The sequence below is a fragment of the Oreochromis aureus genome, linkage group 10 (assembly GCF_013358895.1).
Source record: "Oreochromis aureus strain Israel breed Guangdong linkage group 10, ZZ_aureus, whole genome shotgun sequence".
Taxonomy (NCBI): Eukaryota; Metazoa; Chordata; class Actinopteri; order Cichliformes; family Cichlidae; genus Oreochromis; species Oreochromis aureus.
In genome coordinates, this window is record NC_052951.1 from 23,960,702 (window position 1) to 23,985,111 (window position 24,410).

Genomic DNA, 24,410 nt, shown 5'->3' on the forward strand with positions numbered 1-24,410 from the left:
TGCATTTAGTAATAGTGTATATATTGACTCAACTGAGCTCGAAGTGTCCCTCAGGGCCTTGAAATTCATTATAAGCAGGTATGGTCTGTCAGTCTATTTTCTATGCTGTTGATACCGCTGTAAATATGGGATCCATGTGATGAGGCATCTGAAATTATACAGAATAAGCATTGAAATCTGCTATAGAGCAAAAGGTCTTGAAGTTTCAATGTACCTAAACCAATTTCTACTTTTACCTTTTAATTTACTGGATAATGAAATAGTGGCTTTTTGTGTTTGTATAACTGTTATTCCTGTAACAAAACTGATTAGCAGTGTAACTTACTCTCCTGGTTTCTTTTCTTTCTTTTTTTGCACAAGTCAGATTCAGATCCAGGTGCATTGACATCAACCTCTGGACTGCGCTAGGGTCATCTGTTTTGATATTCATGTCTTTTGCAAACAGATTGTAATCAGCTTGGAAGCTGAGTCTTATCTGGATTCAGATACCAGTCACTTGAAACGGCAACTGTGAGTTTAGTGTTGCTGTTTCAGTGAAATCAAATGCAGCTACCAATTAGATTTGTGTAGTCTTACACTTTTGCTGATATCTAAATGCAGCTGAAAATATTTTTAAAAATGCGTTTTAGACATCAGACAATATTGGAATCAGATTATAAATATCAAGAAAATTCCCTCATATCCTCATTATTTGCAGATGTGTGTGCGAGGTATAATCCTCTTGTGGTCTTAGTCGGATAAACGATGGTGTCTTCCTTTCTTTTCTGATTCATAGGAAATTGAAGCAGGTGTGAACAGGATGGTAATTGTCTGTGTGATCAGATTCACTTAACTCACTGTTGTTTGGCTCCAGGAAGTCTTTTATTCTCTCTTTTCCCCCTTTCTGTCACTCTTGACACTGATGAAAAGCATATTGACAACGTCTCTCTGTAAAACCGTGTAGCAAGTAATGGCCATGGATTGTTGGAGCTGGTTGAGCACAGAAAGACAATAGATTTCATGATCTTATACAGGAGTGAAGGCCAGCTCGATGCCACCTCATCAACAGGCGGAGCCATAAAAAGGCTGTGAAATGGGCAGGGACAGGGGGTGAATGTCGCCGGCAGTGCTAAAGTCTGTCTAACCTTGTTAGCTACAAAGTTTTCAAGGTAGACTGATAAACGATAGGTGTGTGTTTTGGAGGTCTTATTTGAAGACTGAATAACATGGCGTCTACCCATGAACCTGTACTGTACGTAAGATTGTAACAGTACCTATGACCAGCTTTGGGATGATACATATGATTATAGGTAAAAATAACATTTGAAGTTCAACACAAGTGGACATGAAAACAAGGAAGAACAGGTGCATTGTTCATACTGTTCAGATTTGTTGGCTCACTGTGTATTGTTTAAGTTTTGAGGGCATGAACACTTATATTATCAGCATTGCTAATATGATACCTGCAAAATCCACAGATTACAATGGATTCACTGTCTTGTTTTTATTCAACCAGCTGACTAGAACCATAATATACTACATTCATATGTGTGAACTAATATATGTGACTGAATCAGCTGATTTGGATGTTTGAATTGCCATGAATATTTCCGTGACTACTACCAGCCTCAGTAGGTGTTAAGCAGCACACTTAAAATCTTCAGCAATCATGGAAACAGAAGGTCAAAAAGAAAGAAAAAAGGGGATCTTGAACTCTCTCATAGTTCATGCCACCACTGCCACCTTACACAGACTTTAAAGTGAAAACACTCAGCGATCACATTTGTTAAGCAAGATGAAGTGACCACTGTTGAATAAGATGACAGCAACGTGTGATTACAAATAATCTGATTTGATAACCATCGAATGACCAGAAAACACCCAAAATGGGTTTCAAATGGGATTTCAGAATGTTTGAGTCTATTTGTAATGTAATGTATTCATTTTTTAATGTCTTTTGATGGCACTTGGAAAAAAGAATATAGAATGTAGTTCTAATTACAAGCAAATTTGTGGCCATGTTCATGTGCAAACCAGGTTAGATGAATGTAAAAAAAACAACAACAAAAAAGGAATTTGAGAGTGATAAAAACATGATTTAGGTTTAAATGGAGCTGTTCTATTCCTGCAAATTGATAATGAGAAAGATTACAAAAAACCTGGAGGCTAAAAAGGGGGGAAAAGTGAATTGTGAAGCACTACAAATGATCAAATTAGTGCAATAGACAAATTAATTAGTTAGCTTATCCCAGTTTCTAACAGTAATGAAGTGAAAACACACTTGAATGATTTTTACAATATATTTATTTCGATTTTTTTCTTACAAAACAATTCCCTCATAAACCAGAACACACAAAATGCATAAAGAAAACTGTACAGTCAGTTTTGTCATGTCTGAACGTGTTCTAAACATGAACAATGATATCTACAACAGTGGTTCCTATCAATGTCTATCACACCAAGCGGTTCAGCTCTTCGGCCCCTTACTTTAGGGTTAAAGGAGAGGTACAGAAATAGTCATGTGACACTGAAGGTAGATTCAAACAAACAACATAAGTGAGCCAGTTATGTAGTTATATCAGCAAGCGCAGGTGCAGTCTCTTTGTTCTTGCTCTCCTTGACTCTAGTAGCAATGTTTTACTGCTGAATCGACCTTAAGAGAGAAGCTGAAAGACGTGACAATGAGAAGACAGAAAAGTGACTTTTACACAAGCAACTGTGAACTGTATGTGACTGTGAGAGATCACCAAGAGGTCCGTGATCATACTGGAGGCCTATTTTCATTACATGCATGTGTTAAGAGTTGTCAAATACTGTTTATTACTTGATTAGAGCCATTGGGAAGTGACTTTGGATGGGATAGTGACTTTAGGAAGCATCAGAGCCAGATTTTTTCTTTTTTTTTGAGACAGAAAACTGGATTACAAATTTAAGAAATTTCCATTATAAGCATGATAGCATAAATGTATGTCAGATATATATTTATATATATATACGTATATTTTTCTCTCCTCAGTGCAACAGTGGTCTAGGAAACATCATTGAATCTTAGCCTTCAGAAAGTTTACTCATACTTTCATGCCGGAACGGTTTTCATGGCAGATTAGCAGCAAATACCGAAGTCACAAACAAGAAGGACAAATCTGCTTCGCTCCTGTGTTCTACCCTACACATTGCATCGCATTGGGGAGTAACAGGCACATCTACGTATTAGGAAAAATGATTATTATTTCATTTTGGTTGCAGATACACCACAAGACTCCATTTGGATTTACAGTAGTTTTTTCACACTCAAGCTGGTCTTTGACATCTTGGTGAATGACGTTTAATTATGTCTTTAATATTCACGGCCTGCCATTAAAAGGTCAGGAACTGTTGGATCTCAAAGGCTGTGAGCATTTGTGCTGTGATGACAACATGTACAAGATTTAAATTCACAAAAAATTCACAAAAAAATTCCTCTTGCCATGTGATTAAGCATTGATCCTACTGTTTTGTAAAGTACTGGTTTTTGTTTGTTTTCTTAAACTTGATTTCAATTAACAGCAACTCCACGCTGGGCTTCGTGCAAAGAATAATGCTTTTACCTACACAAATGTAAAATCTACGCTGTCACAAGGATCTCCACAACACATAGCTTCAAGTCCTGATTTTGTATTAGCAGTGTCTGAGTTAATCAAATGTTAAGAACAGCATACTGTGAGAGAAATGCAGAGCGAATTAATTGAATAGTTGCCAAAAAAGGTCTCCTCTAAAAAAGAAGAGGGTCATGTTAAACACCTGTTAAATATGTGAGACAAGCAGGCTATTAGACCAACTGTGGGAGAACGTTACAATTTCAGGTGTTTTTATAAATGATTATAAAAACTGGCACAAAGACCCTGAGGCAGCTGTTGACGTGAGACAAAACTGAACTTGTACCACTTGAAACTCACTGTATGAAAATATGCCTGAAATGTAATACAACTGCTTGTCATGGTGACCTGATGAATGAACAACTATTTCGCACCAAGCTCATGCTTGATACTTATTTTAGTTACATTCAGTATCAAATTTAGAGGCATTGTGCGACTAGGTCAAATAAATGATTGCTACTTTTTTTCTCTGTGGCAAGTCAGACTGTCCTTACATAATTGGCAGATCTGAAAAACTTTTGATTAAAAAAAAATGTAAAATTTTTTAAAACTTTATGTTCTGTCTATTCCACGTAAGACCAAATCAGTGCTTTTCCTAAAGTATCTTACTAAAAGTCTCACAAAGACAAATAAGCAAAAAAACGAGTAATTACCCCAAAACTGTAGCCCATTTTCATCTACTATGTAAAAGCCATCAAAAGTGCTGTCCAAGCTCTGCATTTATATGTAGACTGGCACTAATATGAAGAGCCAGGAATGATAAGAGACTTTATGGTTCCAGTAATTTCTGATGACATTATTACATCTGCAGAGAAGCCGCAGCGCTATATTGCTGCTAATGGATCATCATTATGATGATTAGTGCAAGTGGAAAATGTAGTTACACAGAAGATGATGCAGTTCAACCACAGATAGGAAATATCTGCTATTTTGACAGATGGAGATTTGCTGGTGTTTATTCACTTGCTGCTCTCAGACAGACACTCTAGCCTTTTTAGTTCAAAAGTAGGAATACAGTGTTTAAGTAATAAACACACCTAGTACTTTTTGCAATTTGACAATTAGTATTCCTGGAAAAAAGGAAAACTGTTTAATACAGTACATATTGCTGTCAAAATGTATCCCTACTTTTGAAACAGGTTGCAAGACTTTGAAATATAGAATATATTTTTGTGTACATGTGTGACTTCTTTCCAGGAAGTTTTTTCTCTTACTAATTACCATGTGAGAAATGTCTAGTCTACCTGACTTGTTTGATCTTGATGCACGGCTCTCGTAGGAGATCTACAAATGCTCACAGCCTGTCAGATAGCAGCACTGATGCTACTTTGGCTTGGCCTCAGCATATGGGTCAGTGTAAACTGGAGTCATTACCCTGAGGGAATCTGCTAAGTGGTATAAGTGGCATTTTCAGGCTTCACAGCACAGAGCTGTACTGCAGGTTCAGAATAAATGTGAGACAGCAGGGGACAGATTATAACATTGCAAGAGACCAAAAGATCTACTTTTCATTTCAGGTTAGGCGTCCACTGCAACCGAAACATCCATTGTCGACAGCTAATGGACCAATTGAGCTCTTTGGACAGACAATGTAAATAAGGGTATTACACGTGTATAAAGCCAACCTCTGCCAGCATTAGGAGAATGAAAGCTTTCAGAGGGAGAATACAGTACAATACCATGACAAAGGCGAGTAAACAGATGGTGGTGGTAGCTTTTAAAAGGACTCAGGACACGCACTCAGGACACTAAAGGCAGACGGGACAGACAGTTTGTGGTGATTATATGCGGCACTGGTGAAAACGACAAACATTGTTGAGATAAACAAAAACTGGAAAGCTTTTTAGTCTAAAAAAAGTGAGCATTGTGCATAGTTCATAGTTTGTTATAACCCCTCTTCAGGTACCTATTTGCTGTGATAACATGGAAGGAAGTGCAATAATGTACAATTCTGTATAGTTAAGTGCACATAGATCACTGTTGCACTGAACGGCATTGACACTTTCTCCCAATATAAATATCACAACAGATTTTCGGAATATTTTCTCAATTACTCTATTTTTACGTGTACTTTTGTTACAACAAACCCAGGCAGGTTTCTCTCTTGCTCAGTCCCAGGGTTGAGTCCACAACTTATGTTCACATAAATCTTAATAATAGGTAATTTGGCCTGATCTTTCCTTTTTTCCCCCTAATTCTAAATCTTGTTCACTTTTGTTTTTCCTTGTCACTCATACCTCTCCAACCCAGACAATTGTGTTGCCTCTCTTGATGTCTGACACCTCGCAGTGCGGCGTTCTCTGTTTGCCATTAAGAACAAAGAGGGACTCGGCTGATGGTGTCACCAGATATTGTCCAAACAACCCACTGGAGACAAGCACTCTGTTAGGGCCTCCCCAGGGCCAGGCTTGGGGGGCCAGGGGCTGCTTGAGGCTCCGGAGAACCTCGGTGTGGCCTGAGGACAGATCGGCAAAGAGCAGGTCCGTTCCTGAGCCCGAGGTGGCCACGGCCACATGCTGGTTGGACTCCGTGAAAGAAGGCTGAAAAACAAGATCAGAGACCGCCACAGGCTCGTCTATTTCCTGGTTCAGACTCAGCTCCCCTTGGAATGACACTGTCTGTACTATCAGCTTTGAGCTCTGTGGGTCAGGTGTCACAATGTAGCGCCCGTCTGGTGACACAAAAGCCTGGCCTGTGACATTGAGGTTTGGCCCAATCACGGCGTCTGTCACACTGTCGATCAGGAGCTGTTGTGGGGCTAGAAGGCTCTTGGTCTGGCACTGGATGAAGTAGAAGCCACTCAGGTGTGTGTAGGCCATGCTCACTGGGATGCAGCTGTAGTTCTTTAGGCTGATGGTCTTGACACGGTGAAGGGTCTCCAGATCAATCTTGTGAACCGCAGGCTCATTTTTGAGAAAGACAAAGGCAAACCTAAATTGGCAAAGTTCACAGGAGAGGTTAATAGCCTTTCTAGAATTTTTGTGCAGTGATTAATACACATCGAGGTTCTCATTATAATTCTCATTTGCTCTTTTCTCCTTTGCTTTAGTGGGACAGCTACGATGAGTGAGAGCAATAAGGTCACCTGTTTTAAGGTGAAAGGCTGCTAAATGGGTACGGACTTACCTCACGTGAGTGATGATGAGGTTAGTTGGAGGAATGAAGAAGTCGTTCACCCTCTGAAAAGTTGTGCGTATGGCATGATGTACTTCACCCACACTGGCTTGAGGAATAACCTGTAGACAGTTCCAGAAAAATGTGAAATGAATATTTACTATTTAACACCAATGCAAATACATTTGTTTTTATTGTGGTTTAAACCCTTTAAAGTTTTCAGTGTAATCCTTCAAAAACAGAAGTTGACATGGTCTTCAATCGGAATTTAGCTAATTAAGGACTATTTGACATTTTTTAAAATATTCACTCATTGATATTAAACATTTCTAAGATTTTGGACATATACACTATGCACCTTTTAGCTATACAATTCACAGTTTAAAAAGAAAACTTGCTAGAAAACTGTTTTCCATGTAACCACACAAATCTAATTAGAGTTTAGAATGGTGTGTTACATTTCACTTTCTTTGCTGCTGCTGTTGAGCATACAATGGGAAATTGGTTGGGTTGTAATTTCAGAGCAATATCCACATGGATTCCAGAAGCCATGGTTTCCCAAAAGAGCACTGTACTATAACAAGATATGCCTCACTAAACGTAATGGGAATTATGTAGGCTGACATGATCTTAAACTAGATTATTGTAACCAAGAGAAACACCATTCTAACTAGTTGTTTAGGATTCTGATATGTGATTATTGTACCATAACAACTGTTACAGTAACCGTATACTTGCTTCACACCTATTCTTGCTAATCTTCACTAGCAATAAAATTCAAAATCCACTAAAATCCTGTCATTAACATATAAAGCTCTGCATGGACAGGTCCCTGCTTACATAGCAGAGCATCTTAGTCCTTATCACTGCAGCCAGCCTCTCTGACCCTCTAACCAGGGTCTCCTCACTGTAGCACACTCTAATTTTAAAACCAGAGGTAATCATCACAATCACAGTCTTCCTCAGCCTATCAGGTTAGCTCAGCCTCTGATTTGTTTTGAACGACTGTTGAAATCACATTGTATAAGTTAGCTTTCCCTTAATCATTTCCCCTTTATTTTGAGCCATAGTGTTCAACTATTTGTATGTATGGAAATGTGCATCTTAGAATGAATGTCTGACTGTAGGGTTGATTATGTCTGTATGTCTGAACACCGATGCTTACTTTAGTTTGCGGATTTTATCTGAACTGTGAAGCGCTTTGTGACTCTGTTTGGAAAAGTTCTATACAAATAAAGTTATTATTAATATTATTATGTTTCATACCCATATAACAAGAATGATTTAGTTAGTTTAATGACCAGGTTAAATGTAAAGCAGAACAGCCAAATCTGTGATGTTTCAGCTTTGTCAGAATGCACTGCTTCTATCTTCTGTAAGAGAAATTACTGTAAGGCTCATATGTCAGGTCTTAAGAATCAGAGCTTGTTCAGGTGACAGCCTCATATATTGTGAAACAGATAAACATCTACATTATAAGACTTGAGCTGGTGAAACACGGCCCTATCTCAGTTCTCTGTAAAGCATCTTGATTAGTGATGGTTGTCTAAGAAGCACACACCACAATAAAAGCCCCATCTCTCATGTCATACAGCTGGCACTGAATCAGCATGCTTCTAAGGTGCTCGGAGAGCGCCTCCACTTTTGATACAATCCTGATAAACCACCTTATCCATGAGACATGCTTCATCATGTATGCTGCCATGATCAGGTCAAATCTGCTTGTTTTCTTTCTCAGTTTGCAAACTCCTGTGTAGACAACTAGGAAAATGTTGCTGGAGAGCATATAGAATATTTTTTAAACTGGAAAGAGCTAAGTGTTAAATCTATTTTGATGTCTACGCCTACAACTCCAAAGCTAAAGCTCTACCTGATGCCCAGTGGGGGGGAAGACTCTGCATTTTTTCGTCAGAACTATAAAATCTAAGGAAATAAAAATAGCAGTTTAAGTTTCTTTTGCTCCACTGCAGAAATACTCCTCAGAAGTGCTCTCTTTTCCCCCACTCTGCTGAATATCTCATCCATTTTTAACAAAACAGATCAGCCTGTTTCTCACTGCTTGCAAGACATGAAACGAGTCCTCATTAACAAAAAGTCATTACAACAGTTGCAGAATACAATGATGGGAGTTAATGAGGTTCAGTGTACTATTACTCATGTATTATTAGGGAACTCTGGTGGTCTGTGGGCTGCAGGTGTTTGCAACTTAATGCCAGTGGCTTTCCTTTTGTTATTCTTCATCCTTGGATTTCATATTCATGTACTCAAGACCAAGACTAAGGCCCAGTTGAGTTTTTCTCTGCTACTGCCTTGCTGGCTTATCTGACACCTAAGGGGGATTTTTGTTCTAACCAAGTAGCTTCTGACTCTCCACAACATTCACTCTGCAGATGCCCTGTGTAGTTTTTTTCTTTTTCATTCTTTATCCAGCTACGTGATGTCTAAATTAGATGGCATTCTTCAAATACTCCAATATTTTTCCACTAATTTCAATAAATTTTATGAGGCATTTTAATATTACCCCACGCAACTGCATTCATTGTGCTTTTCTAATACACTCTTTTAGAGTTACTAGTTGTTCCTGGAGAGCAATAAAGCACACCCCGGATCCAATGAAACTAAGAAGATCACGATTAATGCTTCATGCAAGAACAGCTAAAATGAATGATTTACAGTTTTTAACTCTGTGTTTTATATCATACATTTGTAAGACACAAACAATTGTTTATGTCAACTTCTTTTAATATGAAACAGTTGCTTGAGAATCTATTACAAACATGATACAAACTGAGCTAAAATGAGCACTGAGAAAATTAAAAAACATATACATTTTAATAAAAGAACCATCAAATTAAAGAGCAAAATATGTTTAGACCTGCCTTCCAGAAAGACATGTCAGAACATTCTGAACTGATGCCCCTATGGGCGCGACAGTAATGAATCACTGCTGCAATAATTAAAATCCTCTTTTATTACTTTAATTGACAGTACCGCTAAAGAGATGACAGGAAGCAAGTATGGAGAGGGCAAAGAAGCTAAAGCCTCCAGTCAGACTCAAAATAGCTTCATTATGGTTAGTGGCAAGTGTGGCGGATCTATTTTAGAGGTAGTGGGTGTATGTAAAGTTTTGGGGAAAGTCATGGTCTGGGTCAACAGCAAGCAACCTAAATGTGAGAGACCTTAAAATAGCAGCTTGGTTAAGGTTGGAAAATTAAAAACAACACGTTTAATGGAGTGACGAATCAAGCTTTTTCATCTGGCAATCCGATGGATGAGTCTGGGTTTGGCGATTGCCAGGAGAACAGTGTTTTTCTGACTGCACTGTGCCAAGTGTAAACCTTTGTGGACGGGGGATTAAAATAACTTTTATGAAGAGCATAAAAATTTGATTTGATTTAGCCAGCCCAGGCTAAAAAGTTGCTATTTTGCTGTATGCACAGAGGTGAAAACACAGACAAAAAACAAAAATAACAAAACAAAATCTATTTGTGTTTTAAATATCTTCTTAGCACATTAACACAGAATGAACTGACAGTCTGGAAGGCTATGACTCTCTATGCCCGGCAGAGATTCCTCCATTTGTCTTCCCTAATGAATTGACAATCACGTTCTCTTCAGTGCTTCCGCAGAATTACTGAGCCATCCTCAAACTCGGCTTCTTAAAAATGCCGCACACACTGAGATGAATGCACACCTGCGTGCAGCCGCACATCTCGAGTGCTCAAATTAACATGCACGAGCAGAGACACACACTCATACACATGTATGATCTGCCGAAGCGAAGCGGTGCCTCTGGTAGCGACAGGCTGCTGCTGAACAGGTCAATTACATTCAGTCCAAATGATAATGACATTATCAGACCATTTATTTGTGGTGTGATCCATGTGGCCTCCAATCCATTATGCAGTTTGTCTGCAATTGCATTTTTTTTGATTGATTCATACCCTGTTCACTAATTATTCATTACTTCTGAATCACGGCAGGAAGAGGGGGAAATGAACAAAATGAAAAATAACAAAAATGCATTTTCTGCACAGCTGTTATGCAAAGCTGCTCTTTGTATTTGTTTCAAAATTAAATGAGGAGAACCATGTTTTCTTCTGTGATGAAAAACATCTTTTGATAGAATTTTCTGCTGTTTTTAAGATTACAACTGTGATAGAAGTTCAAAACCACTCCAGCATAATCGCCGTGAGTGTTCCCCTTAAAACGGAATAACTACACAGAAACACGTCTCCAGCTTCTGCACCTACACTCTGTGAAGAAAACGTGCAAGCCTGAAGAAATTGGAAATCTATGCACACATATGGAGTCTGGCCATGTAGATTATAAATCAGTGTACAAACTGTTAAAACCCACGTACAGGCAGTTATCCTTTTCACTACTTTTTGATGCCAAAGCGTAGTGGCACCTTGTGATCCAAAAGAATCTAACATTAAAGCTAAAAATAATTATGTAAAATGGACCCATTACAGCATCCTGGAGAAGTGTTATTCATAGAACCATTTAACAATAAAATAGTGTCTTTAACAGCTATATGAGAGCTTAAGAATTAACTGGAGTAGGGAAAAAAATCTATACTGAAAAAAAAGTGAAACACATGTAAATTTGACTGTATCATTACTGCACAGTCCTTATAAATGTCTCCAAATCATAAAGACAGAATACAAGTCCGCACTCAATTACAATGCGGTCCCTTCACCCAAAGAGACAAAGCAGAACAATAAACATGTTATTGTCATTTACAGAGATTACAGTGCGATCCCTTGGTAGCTTTACTCATGACACTATCTTCCACCCATGCACAGGCGAAACAGGCAGACCTAAAAATACCGGCCCTTTAAAAACAGCATCATCCTCCATCGGTGCCAGTTCTGGTCTCTTCCCTCTTCCCTCCACCTTCTCGACCCTTCTCTGCATCTTCCTCCCTATTCCCTTGTCACAACCCATCCCCTGAGGTGGATTAAATACAACCACACCTGTGATCATTTCTCATTTGTGAAGCCTCCAGCACCAGCGGCCCAAAGGGACGCTCGGCACAAGCCGACAACACCACAGCTGTGAATTGCTGTTTTGCTGGCTTGGTAAATGCTCTAAAACATACATAGATTAGTTTTTGTCACACAAATACTTATCACATAAACAAAGGACGCTGGCACACAAGTGTGCTCAATTAGTTATAAGCCAGGTTTTTCCTCGCTTGCTAAACTTTTTACAGCTAACGCAGATTATACTCTCCCAGGAAACGAATCAGAGTTGAGAAATACACACCACCAAAAAGCAAGTGTAGACGGATGATAATAAGCAGGTCTGTTTTGTAATTTTATAGCTGCTCTAAGCTTTGTTTCATGTTTGATGATTATAGTTCACTGATTAACAAGCGAGCCTGCGACACCGATGAGCTCCCTGTTCCTTATTAAAGAAAGATATCCAAAATAATAGCCTGTCTTTTTTTGCAGACAGGAGACAAAACACGGCACAAAATGCTTAAGTGTCCCTTTAATAGTTAATATCCAGTTCCCTCTCATTCCCAGGGCTGTAATTTAAGTTGAACCATTTAGCTTGTCTTTCAAAAGTAACTGCTGCAAAGCACTTTACACTTACCTGAAGTGTTGGGTGGGTTTTGTCCATGTCCCCCCAAGTTAGGACCCACACCTGGTCATGTGATTTGTCATAAAGCATCTTTACTGGAAAAGGGTCTGTTGCAACAGCCTGCAGCACATAAAGAGAGTGTAGGAGAAAGAAATAATTGTGGGAAACTAGTAATCTTTACCGGAAAGGAGAATAGCTCATGGTGGTAGAAAATGCAGAAGGGGCAAAACAAATATGATGAATAACAAAAAACCTATACATTATCAGATTAAAGACAATTTAGAGAACATCCTGATCCTTTCATTTCATTCTCAGCAAATGTTTTACGAGGCAGTCTCTGTGATTAAAGGTATCCTGCGCACGTTTTTGATCGCTGTTTTCACAGCCAAAAAGTTTTATCGTATTATGGATGTAATGTGTTTCAAACGGCTTTACAATGTTTCACTGAAATTATAAAAATAGAGGACTGTTCCAGCAAAAAGGGTGTAGATAGTAGACATACTAAGATGGCAAACACAGACGCAAACAAAGCAGGATTTTAAAAAAACACCTTAAAAATTGGCTTTGTAAATATACTAATAAGAAGAAAAACTTGTTTAACTCCTAAATCCTGCTAACTGCCAAACCTTTAAAAAGCTTTTAGCAACATGCTAAACGTTTTGAATACAGTGGACATAAAATAGGTCAGATTTTTTAGAACCAGTATAATCTGATCAAAACTAACTGAATCCACATAACAGCTATACAGTACACATGATGTGTGGATTTGTGACAGAGCAGTATACTTGCTGACCAGAAAATCCACTCTGTAACACATAAAGTCAACAGAAGACTCTTATCACATCAGGCCACTGACGGAGTGCAAAGGAGATAGGATATACAGATGTAAACAAAACCTGCATAATGTCACTGCTGAAGAGATTTTAGTTAAGGTATCTGACACACATCAGGTGACGAAGCAGAAAGGAGAAGCGGTAAAAGAAGAATTGAAACGAGAGAGAAGGGAGAGGATGGGAATATACTAAACCTCAGATCTGTTGCAATGTCAACAATGAGGAATAACACAATCCATTACCCTGCTTCTGGCTGGGTGGACAGGGAGCTGCTGACACCCTCACCAGTGGAGCGAGACCACAAGCTTTTTGTTCAGTAATGGGAGGTCCAGCCCTCTGTTCTGCACTGGTCAGCCAAGTGTCAACTCAGCATGTGCATGTGTATAGTATGAGCAGATGTATGTGTGTGTTGGTAAAGATGGGGTAAGGCCTAAATGCAGCAAACTGGAAGGCAATCATATAAAAGCCCAACATACTTAAGTGTTATTTAACGGTGGTTAAGGTCTGACTTTTTTAAATGATTGTTTAAATAAATACAACAAGATATGAAAAAAAAACTTCTTTGTTTATGAAGTGATCACACTATTTTCTTAAGGATAAAGAATTTTGGGTATGCTTGTTTTGACTTAAAGAAAAGGGAATTGATTTTGAGAGCTGTTTCTTTTCAGGGTGCCAAAACCATCCAACGCTGCTGTGCTCTGATTCCAACAAAAGATAAGACGAAAAGGTTAGAGGGTTACGATGATAAATTTCAGATAAACATTTAAGCGTCCTATTTTTGTTTTCTTAGTATTTTGTTTTTTATTTTAACATTTTTTTTCTCAATCAAAATGGGATTTTGATGTTTGATTTTTTAGGTATTTTGAACTTTGCTCCACGGGAAATGTAATCACAATAATACATGCTGATTCAGTAATTTGTCTGTGGTTTGGTCTAAATGCCATCTGCCCCAATTTAGGTTAAGAGAAATTTGGCCTAAAGAAATAAAATAAAAATAGATAATTAGGTTCACATAACAAGTAGATATATCATAGGACCAACAAACACAGTAAGTATTTGTTTCAGGCAAGCACACTAAATATTATTATTCAAAATGTGTGAGGCAGGGGTTAAATTCCATGAATCACAAATGTGACTTTGAAAAATCAATTAAAAAAAAATCAGGCATATTGTTCAATAGTTTTCTGAATATACAGTACATATGTATATGTGTCCAGTTTTTGGCCTGTTAGTAGAGTTGCATGGTTAGAGATGTGGACATGAAGTTTGGTAAAAAGAACAGCTATGGGACTGTTTGCAATCTGAACTGATTCCAAACAGTTCATAGGGCTGCTTTCAGTGGCTCCACTGGCAGACGACAAAAGAAAGAGATATAGTAAAGGTTGACACATTTTACAGTTTTTCTGCGTGTCCTTCCAAGAAAACCCCAAACACAGTGATAACAATCTAAGCTGGCTAGATGTCAAAGAGCTGTAGCAGCAAAAAACTTGAAAGAAAGTAAATTTATAACACTAGATAGAATCTGTGTTGTAGATGATCTCCTGTAGGTCACTTGACAGCATCCATTACTTAAACAGAAGTACAAAAGCATATGGATGCCATAGAGGACCACTTCTATCATTCAGGAAACTAGAATATCATTCAGCTCCTGGAGCAAAGATGTTCGATCGGGTTTAGAAAAAAGAAAATTCATAACAGAATCTTAAATGACAACTGTGTGCAACTGATTTACTGCAGCCTCAAAATGAACCAGTATAGTAAGTTTAAGTGACTACACAGAGGTTTTTGCCATCTGGCTTTCTTTTTAATTAGCTGATGTGCTGTTTGTTTTTGGACCCAATGGGAGGCTTAGCTGGCACAGGTCTGACACATCATAGTCAAGGTTAGATCCCTTTGTTGGGAAAGATAACAAATGTGCCATTTCCTTGCTTGGAACAGCATGAAAACCATGCTAGCCTCTGTTGTTGTAGCTTCTCCACATGTTTACAACCTTCATCCTGGTGTCTTTTGGGAATTTTTGGATGGGAGGGTTCAGAAACATATGAAGGCTTTCTAAAAAGTGCACAACTTTTCACTATAGTAAGCAAATGATAAAGCACCCAAGAATAAAATCAGCAATATGGGCATTTCCTTTATTTCTGCTTTGAAATATTTTTCTTTGTTTCCTGTGGATGGTAATGCTCTGAGGTTGTACCATTCAAAACTTCAGATAGATATCATCTTTTAAAAAAAGCAAAACCCATAGTTGAATGAAATTTCACTGTGATTCCCATTAAAGTTTCTTTAAAAGTTACCACATTTGAAGGATCTAGTGGATCTCCACTGACTCAGAAGTGAAGCTGTTGAAATGGTTTATCATTTCATGGGGTAATAATTGAAATTTAGGTATCATGGAAAGACTTTTTTGTTAAAAAAAATATTTTAAATCCCTGTAAGCAGGCACATTGTAATGCACCCAAATATCTTTGCACAACATTTCAGGTAATTTGTGCTGAATGTTTTCCTTTTGACGCATTAAGAGTATGATCCCAGCATATCACCCAGTCCGTGCTGATGGAGATTCTTTTATAAGGTACTGCTTCTACTCCATGGTGCAAATCACAGATGTGCACCTTGAAGTGGTCACGAGAGCGTGTCTAAAGACCTTACAGACAGGACATGACAAGTTTGACCACAGCATGCTGTGATGAATCTGGCCTGCTGAAATGAGGAGGCAAGCAGCCGACAGCGTGCACAAAAGAGTAGTGTGTGTTTATGTGTGTGTGAAGTCTCTGAACTAACAACACAAATCTGTGTTTGCACGGGGACTTTTAAAGGAAAGCATACACGTTTGTTTTAATGATCTGGTCTCTTATTTTAGTTAGGCTGTGTGTGTATAAACACACAATCCTAAATTACAAAAATTACTACTGCAGCATTTACATGGCCTTCCTGAATTGGTGCAAAATATTTTGATCACACCTAATATTTAGAACACCTCTATTATTTCTTACACATCAGCGACACAACTTTGCTGAGCTGGGATGGCACTCTTTTTGGTGACAATTCTTAGTTTTTTACTTTGAGACTTATAAGCTTTATAAATATTTTACCAAGTAAATCTTGAGGAGACTCGGATGGATGTTGTAAAATCATTGGCAGCGGTTACTTGGTATCAAAGAAAACAGGTCATATTATCACCCCATTTCTTAAAGTTATTCTTCCACAGAGAGCATGTTTATACTTCAGATATTTATTTTCTTCATTCCTTCTTTTAGATAAAGTCCTTTCCAATCTTTTGCCTACAGCTCAGCTGTCTGACTGTCGGCTGCAGACAATATAAACAGATCCTAGAAGACAGGTTTGAGGATTTTGTTGCAGAGCACAGAAGACTTCCTTCACTTATCCTTTTTGGGATGTTTCTGAAAGGAGAGACCTTGTTAGAGACATTGTTAGGACACCTTTCTAAGATTAGAATGAATCGATCATTCTTAGTTTCCTATTTGATTAATATATATATATTGTTCATCCGTTTCCCTCTGCCTGTGCAGCCTGCCACCATCTCTCCTGTCTTAAAAGAAATGACAAATGTGTCTTGTGACAAAGGGTGCCTTGAGATAACAAAGCAAAAAGAAAAAAGAAAAGGAGGATGCATTAACCTCCTGCACCCAGAGGCCAAAGAGGATATTCAAGAAAGAGAGGGGGAAGTGGAAGAGGCAGGGTATTGGGAGCAAAGGACAGAAAAGCAGTTTTACAGTATTGGATGAAGTTAAAAAAAAAGACAAGGAAAGCAGGCAGCTAATCACAGCTTCAGCAGTTTTCAATTCACTGTAGGATATGACCTACAAGAACAACTTAGTGTAGATGTGTGTCAGAATGCTCAAAACAGTAATATGATTTTATATTTGGTCTGGTTTAAATCTTAATATCAAATAAAAACATATCCAGACTCAATCAAGTGACTACTGAGAACAGATAAGACAGATAACGGTAAAGTTGCAGGTGTCTAATGACAGTTTTGGATCTTTGGTTCCCTCATTTTCTTATCCCAGACTTTAGTTCATTTCCCTTTCTTCTTTCACCTCTTTCTTCTTGAGTTAGGCCTATTTCCTCTCATCCTGCACCTCAGTATAAATGATGCTGACCCTGGGAAGGACCCCTGAGGGATTTAATCTCTAAACAGCCGTTACAGGCAAGATAAATGGTAAGGCAGCTAGCACCCACCTGGGCACCATATTGTTCCAAGCACTTGAAGTGCATTTGATTTATTTTACCTTGCATGTAGCTTCTTACATTGGTTGCAGTTCAGTAGTGTGTCAAGTCTGAACTCGGTTTGTCTCACAGTGTCATGTTTGACATATAGTGTAACTCTGCTTGAATGTATCCCCGCTAATTTTAAAGGTGTTAATTTTTTTCTTCTTTTTCCTTGAAATATAGTTTACTTGAAGACAGGCAGACAAAAGGTTTTGACACATTTTTAACAAGTGAATGTCAACTGTGTTGACTGAATAAATGCCCATCACATCGTGATTTGCCAGCTCTATATGTACAGTAAGTAGTTAATCCACGATAACTGTTACTGATGACTTGTCTGCAAATACTTGTACAGGGGTCCCTCGTTTATCGCGGGAGTTACGATCCAAAAATAACCCGTGATAGGTGAAATCCACGAAGCAGACAACTCTATTTTTTACAATTATCATAGATGTTTTAAGGCTGTAAACCCACCCCCACTACACACTTTATACACTTTTCTCAGACAGGCATGAACATTTCCACACTTTTCTCTCTTTTTTAAACACTCTCAAAGTTCAAATCTTTGTAGAAGAATTTGACAAGCTGAATGCATTCTGTACTGTTCAGGAGACATGGCACGAGATTGACTGACAATGGTCTACAGCCAATCATAATGCAGAACACAATGCGCTGTAAAACAAAACAAAAAAATCATGGAAAATTGCACCAAAAAAATCTGTGAGACAGTGAGGCCACGAAAGGTGAACTGCGTTATAGCGAGGGACAACTGTACATTATTTGCCAAGGTGGAGTCAAATTGTGAAAAGCTTGACAATATCTAGAAAGTCTGGATAGTTGGTTGGATGCTGCATTAAAGGTACTTTTACTTCTTACTACACCAGGCTTCTGACTTGTTTACAGAAACATCTTCCATACAACATATGGGTGATCACTGCACTATGCTAGCGACCAGGGCAATCATAAAAATACAGATATTTGTCTGCTGACAGGAGGTTGCCAGGGCATCTGCTAATGATCTTGAGGCCTATATGACTGAGTCCTAAAGATCTATGGAGTAGAAAATAAAAGTGACATGTTGTTGTATAGCAGTGAAGTTAGACCTTCTCATATAGGACTCTGTATTAAAGGGAAAAAAAAATTAGACTTACATTTTGTTTTAATTGCATTTAAATAGTATAGTAATGTGCAGATCAGTTATGCTGAGCTGACTTAGGGTAATTGTACTGTAATCAAACATACCAGAGCCCAGGCTTAGAGAAGCTTTGTGCAGGCCTTATTTTCCTTACATTACCAAGCTTACATCAGCACTAGTATCTGTAGCAGTTAGCAGCACGCAGCAAATTAAAATGACCCTTTAGCATGTTGGATATTTGTCTTTGGTGTGTTGTGACAGGCCTGTCTTATAACCTGCTCCACCCACCTGCACCACCTTCTGTGCTTGAATATCGACCACCAGCACTCGGCTCTGGAGGGGCTGGGTCACGTAGATGTACTTATCTCTGATGTTGACTGCTGAGGACCACACACAGTGTTGAGGTGACACCCCCTCACCTTTAGGGCACATCTCCTCCTGGGAAGAGCCAACAGAGGAGATGAGGAGAGGAGGAGAGGAGCAAGAGAGGAGGGAAAAGGTTGGGAGGATTTACTGGTGTGTTTAAGATCAGCACTGTGATGCTTTTTATTGTACTATTCATCCATGGTTACCGCTAGGTTAAAAAAGAAATTCCTTTCTTTTTTCCCTTTAATGTCACCATGTCCCTTTTATGAAATAATAGAAAATGGTTAAAAATGGTTAAAAAATAATCACATGTTCAGAAGCCAAACCTTCTGAAATACAGCTGACAAGAGATCTGAAAATCTATACCTATAAAGAGCTGGCAACAGCATTTTTTTGCTTTTATTTACTCTGACAATTTAAACTGATAATTAAGTCTTGACTATACTAATAACATCAATATTATTTAAATTAAAAAAATACAAAGCACAATATTTAACATATTTTGGAGCCCTACAAAGGTGCATATCTTTACTACTGCTTGCTTTATTTCAGTTATACTTTCAATGATTGTCTAAATGGCATCTGTAATAACTATTAGTCATTCTAGATGTTTCTCTTAGAAAACTAGTGTTTGCATCCTTAACATTTAGAGGGCAGACTTTGCAGTAATTTCACTCAAATATCGACTGACTCAACATATGTCTCCTGCAGGCCCTGTAGTCCCCCGTCTTTGCTGACGAGACAACTATGCACACACTCCCTCACTTACACTATACTGATGTAATCATTAATGCACACACAGAGGTTGTGTTCCCAGAGTTGCCACCTCCTCTCCACCTCACCAAAGTGGAGAAACTGCTGTTTATAGCAGGAACTGGCTAACACATGGCCTATTGAGTTTGTATTGATCTCTAATACAATTACAGGCTACTGTAAAACCCAAATCCCTCAGAAGAACAAGAACTTTTACCATCTAAAGCGCCCTGCTCGAGGAAAAGGATGTTCTCTAGTGGATTAAAAACCCCAGGTATATAGTCTATATGCTCTGTAGTTGTGAGCTGTTGACTAATGGACATGAGTAATCCTATTACGTTTAGTCAGTTGAGGAGTCATCCAATGACATCAGAGAGGGAGGAGGAGGAAGGATGGCCTCAACCTAGGTGGTAATTTCATACTGGACTGAAATGAAGAACTACAGAATGGACTTTAAAAAAAATGGAATAAATTAATTACATAATTACAATATATCTTAAATTTAATTTACTTTTTATAATTTGGCTTGACTATATACTTACTGACATAGTTTACTAAAAGATGAGCATCTATATTAAACAGCATGCTAAGCTAAATGGTATTTTTTATTTAGAATCGATGATTAGTGTTAATCCACTGCTTGTCATTTTAAATTAGACAGTTCGAGGTTTTATCCACGAGATTTCTGGTGAGCTGTTTGGGAATAGGATGTAGACTGGCTGGCCACTTTGTTAGGTACACCTGTTCAACTGCTCAATAACACAAATACTGAATCAGCCAATCACAGTAAGTCAGTGCAGGTACATATGTAGTTACTGCCAAGATGACCTCCTGAAGTTTAAACTGAGCATCAGAATGGGAAGAAAATAGGATTTAACAGACTCTGAATGGGACATGATTGCTGGTGCCAGACAAGCAGGAGGATACATCTGCAGCAACTACACAATGCTGTTGTGTACCTAAGTAAATGTTTATTAGCCACATGTAAATCCAACACATTTTTAGAAAAATAGAATATTAAATATCTTATTGAAGTATCACACACGAAAGCCTGTAATAAAAAAAAGGCAAAGCTGTTAATCCAAACCGCACCCTGCCCTGAGTTTCTTGGGGAGTGCTATCGAGTACAGATGGGTTACTAAGACCTGCATACTGGCCTTTAAGCTAACAAATCCACAGAATCAATGTTCTTTCTAACCAAATTTGCAAAGGGTTAGACATGTGGAGAAGGCGGGACCCTTTTACAGTGTGTGGGGTCCTCTCTCTTCAGTGGTCAAGTTAACAAAAAAAATCACTGCTGCATTATGTTTTTATTTTGACAGCAGTTACAGAGATGTTTAGTTTCTTTGTTCTGGTTTGAAGGCGTATCCTGATTTACTCCCTATACTCAAAGATCTTGAATTTAAAGGACAAAACCCCTGAGATTTTAAAAGATAATTATATGTTTCCCTTATATAAACACCTGGTACCTCATAGTCATTCTTTGTATTATGGTGTAAGAAACTAAAACCTTTTTACTGACTGCGAGATACTTTTATGTTATACCATGGCATGATGAATGCATGCCACTACTACTATAAAAAAGTGATGGGGAACACACTGAGTGGCATTCTTCTACCTTACACGTAATTTGATTTTAAAAGACATCTGCTCAGCAATGACAAACACCACCATCCTGAAATCTATTTAGTAAAATATAGAGAGGCCTGAAACTCACCTATAGGTCACTCATTAGCTAATGGGCACTTTTTGTGTATTTTCTTTTTATTGAATTTATTCCATTATTAAATTCACATGCACTTACATAGGTAGCGACAATCCTCTCTGTCCGCTTCATATGTCTCCGTATTTCACACTCACTAGGCTGAAGAAGAGTGATGCCCTCATCAGAAAACACGTAGAACATGTTTCCCACACTTAGCCCTAAAAATCAAGACAAGCGGACAGAAAAACATATTGTCAGAATACTTAAAAAAAATGGAAGAAATACAAATTTAAAAAATCCAGCTCCCATCTTTTCTGACATTTGTGATTGGCATTTAAATTTTCCTGCCAGAGGAGACACAGCAAGACGCCAGTTAGCATGTTAGCATGGATGGGCAGTATGTGGCTGCCAGCTGTTTGACAGTGCTTATAAAGGATCCTGTCAGCAACCTGTTCACAGTCTAATACAGCAAGAGACATAAATTAAAAACACAATTTTTCACATGTATTCTGCTAAGTCTAAACAGCAGCTAAAAACTTAGCAAGGACTCCGCAATCCTATGTTCCCCAACCCTAACAAATTATTACTCCTTCACATATCATTATCCACACATATATACAGTGCTTAACAAATTTATTAGACCATCTCATAAATTAGAAGTCAGAAATTAATCAAGCATAAAGAAATCACTAAAATATTAAAGTCGTATCTTAATCAAAAAATAATAATGTGCTTTACTATTCGGTCTGCTTTTTGTAAAAACAGCAAATGTGAAAAATCATAGAGCCCAAAAATGATTATAGTTTAGCAATAAATCTATCAATTTTATCACTTTTTTAACCATTACTTAAACTTAAAGATAAAGAAACTGTGGCATAAACGTTTCATTTGTTAAACACATTGCATTCATATATAAATGCAAGCTGTATGCAAAGACAAAAACTGGTGGTTGTTATTGATTTGTTAGACTATTAAGATATTGCTTTTTCCACAAAAGTGCTGTGAGGTATCAGATCACTTGTATTGCTAAGCAATTTAAAAAATGAAATATAAACAAGCATGCAATGAGTCATTAAAGCGAAAAAAATATTTGCTCACTTACCACCCCCACTGTTAACAAGATACAAATACTTCAGTTCAAGAGCTTACACTGTATTCTAAACCACTCTGACTTCTTTTAGTCCTGTGGTAAACCATACTTTGTAGCAATGTATACAAAAAACCCCAGATTCTAAACCACAGTAAGTTTTTCAGTGTGCTGCTACTAGAATGCACGTACTTGTGGTAATGCTGATGTGGTAATAATATTTATTCCATAAATACAGGATGGATTTATATACTGCTCAAAATCACAAGGCTGTTTTTCTTGCAGCGACCATGCTGGGTCTGTGGTATTATTGTAAAACACATAAAATCCCTGCTTCCGTGCAAATGTTCCCCTTAGGTGTCCTGAAAAAAAAATGTTAGAAAGCACACTAAGAAAAGGATGAAACACTTTGGGCATGCAAGATAGGAAAACTTAAAGAAAAGTTTTGCTGGAAACAAAACAACTCTGAATCTTCTGGACAGCAGGGCAAACATCTTGGTAAATCATAGCTATCCAGCTGCAGGCCCTGCAGAGCTACAAACATGCACATCACATCTTCCTATTCACAAGAATGCAAAAGTGTTTTGAGAAGTGTTATGTATTACCTTCTTCTCTCCACAGAATGTTTGCAACTGCACAATCGGCCATTGAGCAAAAGGAAATGGAGAAAAAAAAGGAGAAAAAAATATTATTTCAACCCAGCAAAACGTCTTCAGAAACAGGAGATAAGTTCTGTCATGCCATGTCGATCCAAAATACTATGTTTGACAGATACAAAATGTTCCTCACTACTGTTGACAGGTCATGCTTCCTCTTAGATCAAGACATAACTCTTGTCTTCAGAGAAGACGTGGCATCAATTATTCTGTTTAATTTCATCTGACCCAGGAGCTCTTTTTAGGTATTGCTAACATGTCAAATGATGCAACATAATGAAAGACTAAAATTTTACAGAGCGCTAACGTATTTAATTTGATAGGTTAAACCTGCTTAAAACTGAGATTACTCCATGAAAAAATGTAGTACCTCATAAAACCTGCTTTTCCCTTTATTGAAACATTTTAGATGACCCCAAAGAGATTTTAGTCAGAGGCAAAGAAATATGATCAGCTTGCATATTTATGCATGAAAGTGTCATAAATAACAAGAAAATGCACAGATTTCTGTCAAAGGACTTATGATATTGTCAGTCTTTCAAGGCCCATTCAAAACCATTAAAAAACCCCACTGAGTTCATATTACAAAGAGCTAATTTTGGACAAAGTTAATTGTCCTAGATAAATTATATTTGGACCCTAAACAGTTTGCTGCCTTTCATTTGTCACTGACCTCACTATTTCCCTTGACAGTTCCAACTGAAATGTTTAAATTGATTTAAACTCAATTTTATGGACTAACAAAAAGGTCAGTCTTGAGTGTTTCAGAAGTGTTCACAGAGATAAATGATCTTGCCTAAGGGACGGCAGTCTCAGAAGCACTTCATGTTGCAGCTCTGCTGTAAAGGCGAGATTGATAGATACCAGTCTGAGTGAAACACCTGACATTCCTTAAGTGCCCTGGTCAAAACTCAAAGACACCATAAGATATTTGAGGGAAGATGGCAGTTCACAGACGCCACCCATCTAACTTGATAGAGATTGAGAGGTTGTGATAAGGAAGGAAGGACTAAGCCAACTGCAAACGTCCATAGACTTAGCCAAGAAGGCACAAAGCTGTAAAGGCTACTGAAGCAGCCTCCCACAACTCTTATATTTAAGAGTCTGAATACTTTATTCTGTAGAGTTTAGTTTTGAATTTTTAATACATTTGCAAAATGTTCTCAGTTTGTCATTATGGTATTTCAAGTACAGATTAATAGGAGAAAACAGCAATTTTGTTTATTAGGAACACAAATGAAACTCTATAAAGTGCTTGAAAAGCAAAAGTGGTCTGAAAATCTCACAAAGTGACTGCTTTGCTGTGTGTGTTCACAGAGGGG

The 24,410-nt window shown here is 37.9% G+C and overlaps 1 protein-coding gene across 6 annotated transcripts in view; it reads right to left on the reverse strand.

Annotated features, from left to right (window-relative positions):
* Positions 1–2,294: 2,294 nt before the first annotated feature.
* Positions 2,295–24,410, reverse strand: part of fstl4 (follistatin-like 4) — a 211,420-nt gene continuing 189,304 nt past the window's right edge. For 4 of the 6 annotated variants that reach the window (XM_039618901.1, XM_031734100.2, XM_039618905.1 and 1 more), the window contains 6 exons: positions 23,038–23,064; positions 21,445–21,563; positions 18,810–18,959; positions 12,333–12,440; positions 6,741–6,850; positions 2,295–6,545 (listed from right to left, as the gene is read on the reverse strand). In XM_039618901.1, coding sequence (XP_039474835.1) covers positions 5,846–6,545; positions 6,741–6,850; positions 12,333–12,440; positions 18,810–18,959; positions 21,445–21,563; positions 23,038–23,064 — 1,214 coding nt within the window. In that variant the 3' untranslated portion in view covers positions 2,295–5,845. The remainder of the gene's footprint in view (positions 6,546–6,740; positions 6,851–12,332; positions 12,441–18,809; positions 18,960–21,444; positions 21,564–23,037; positions 23,065–24,410) is intronic. The other 2 variants (XM_039618902.1, XM_039618903.1) reach the window with 2 other exon arrangements.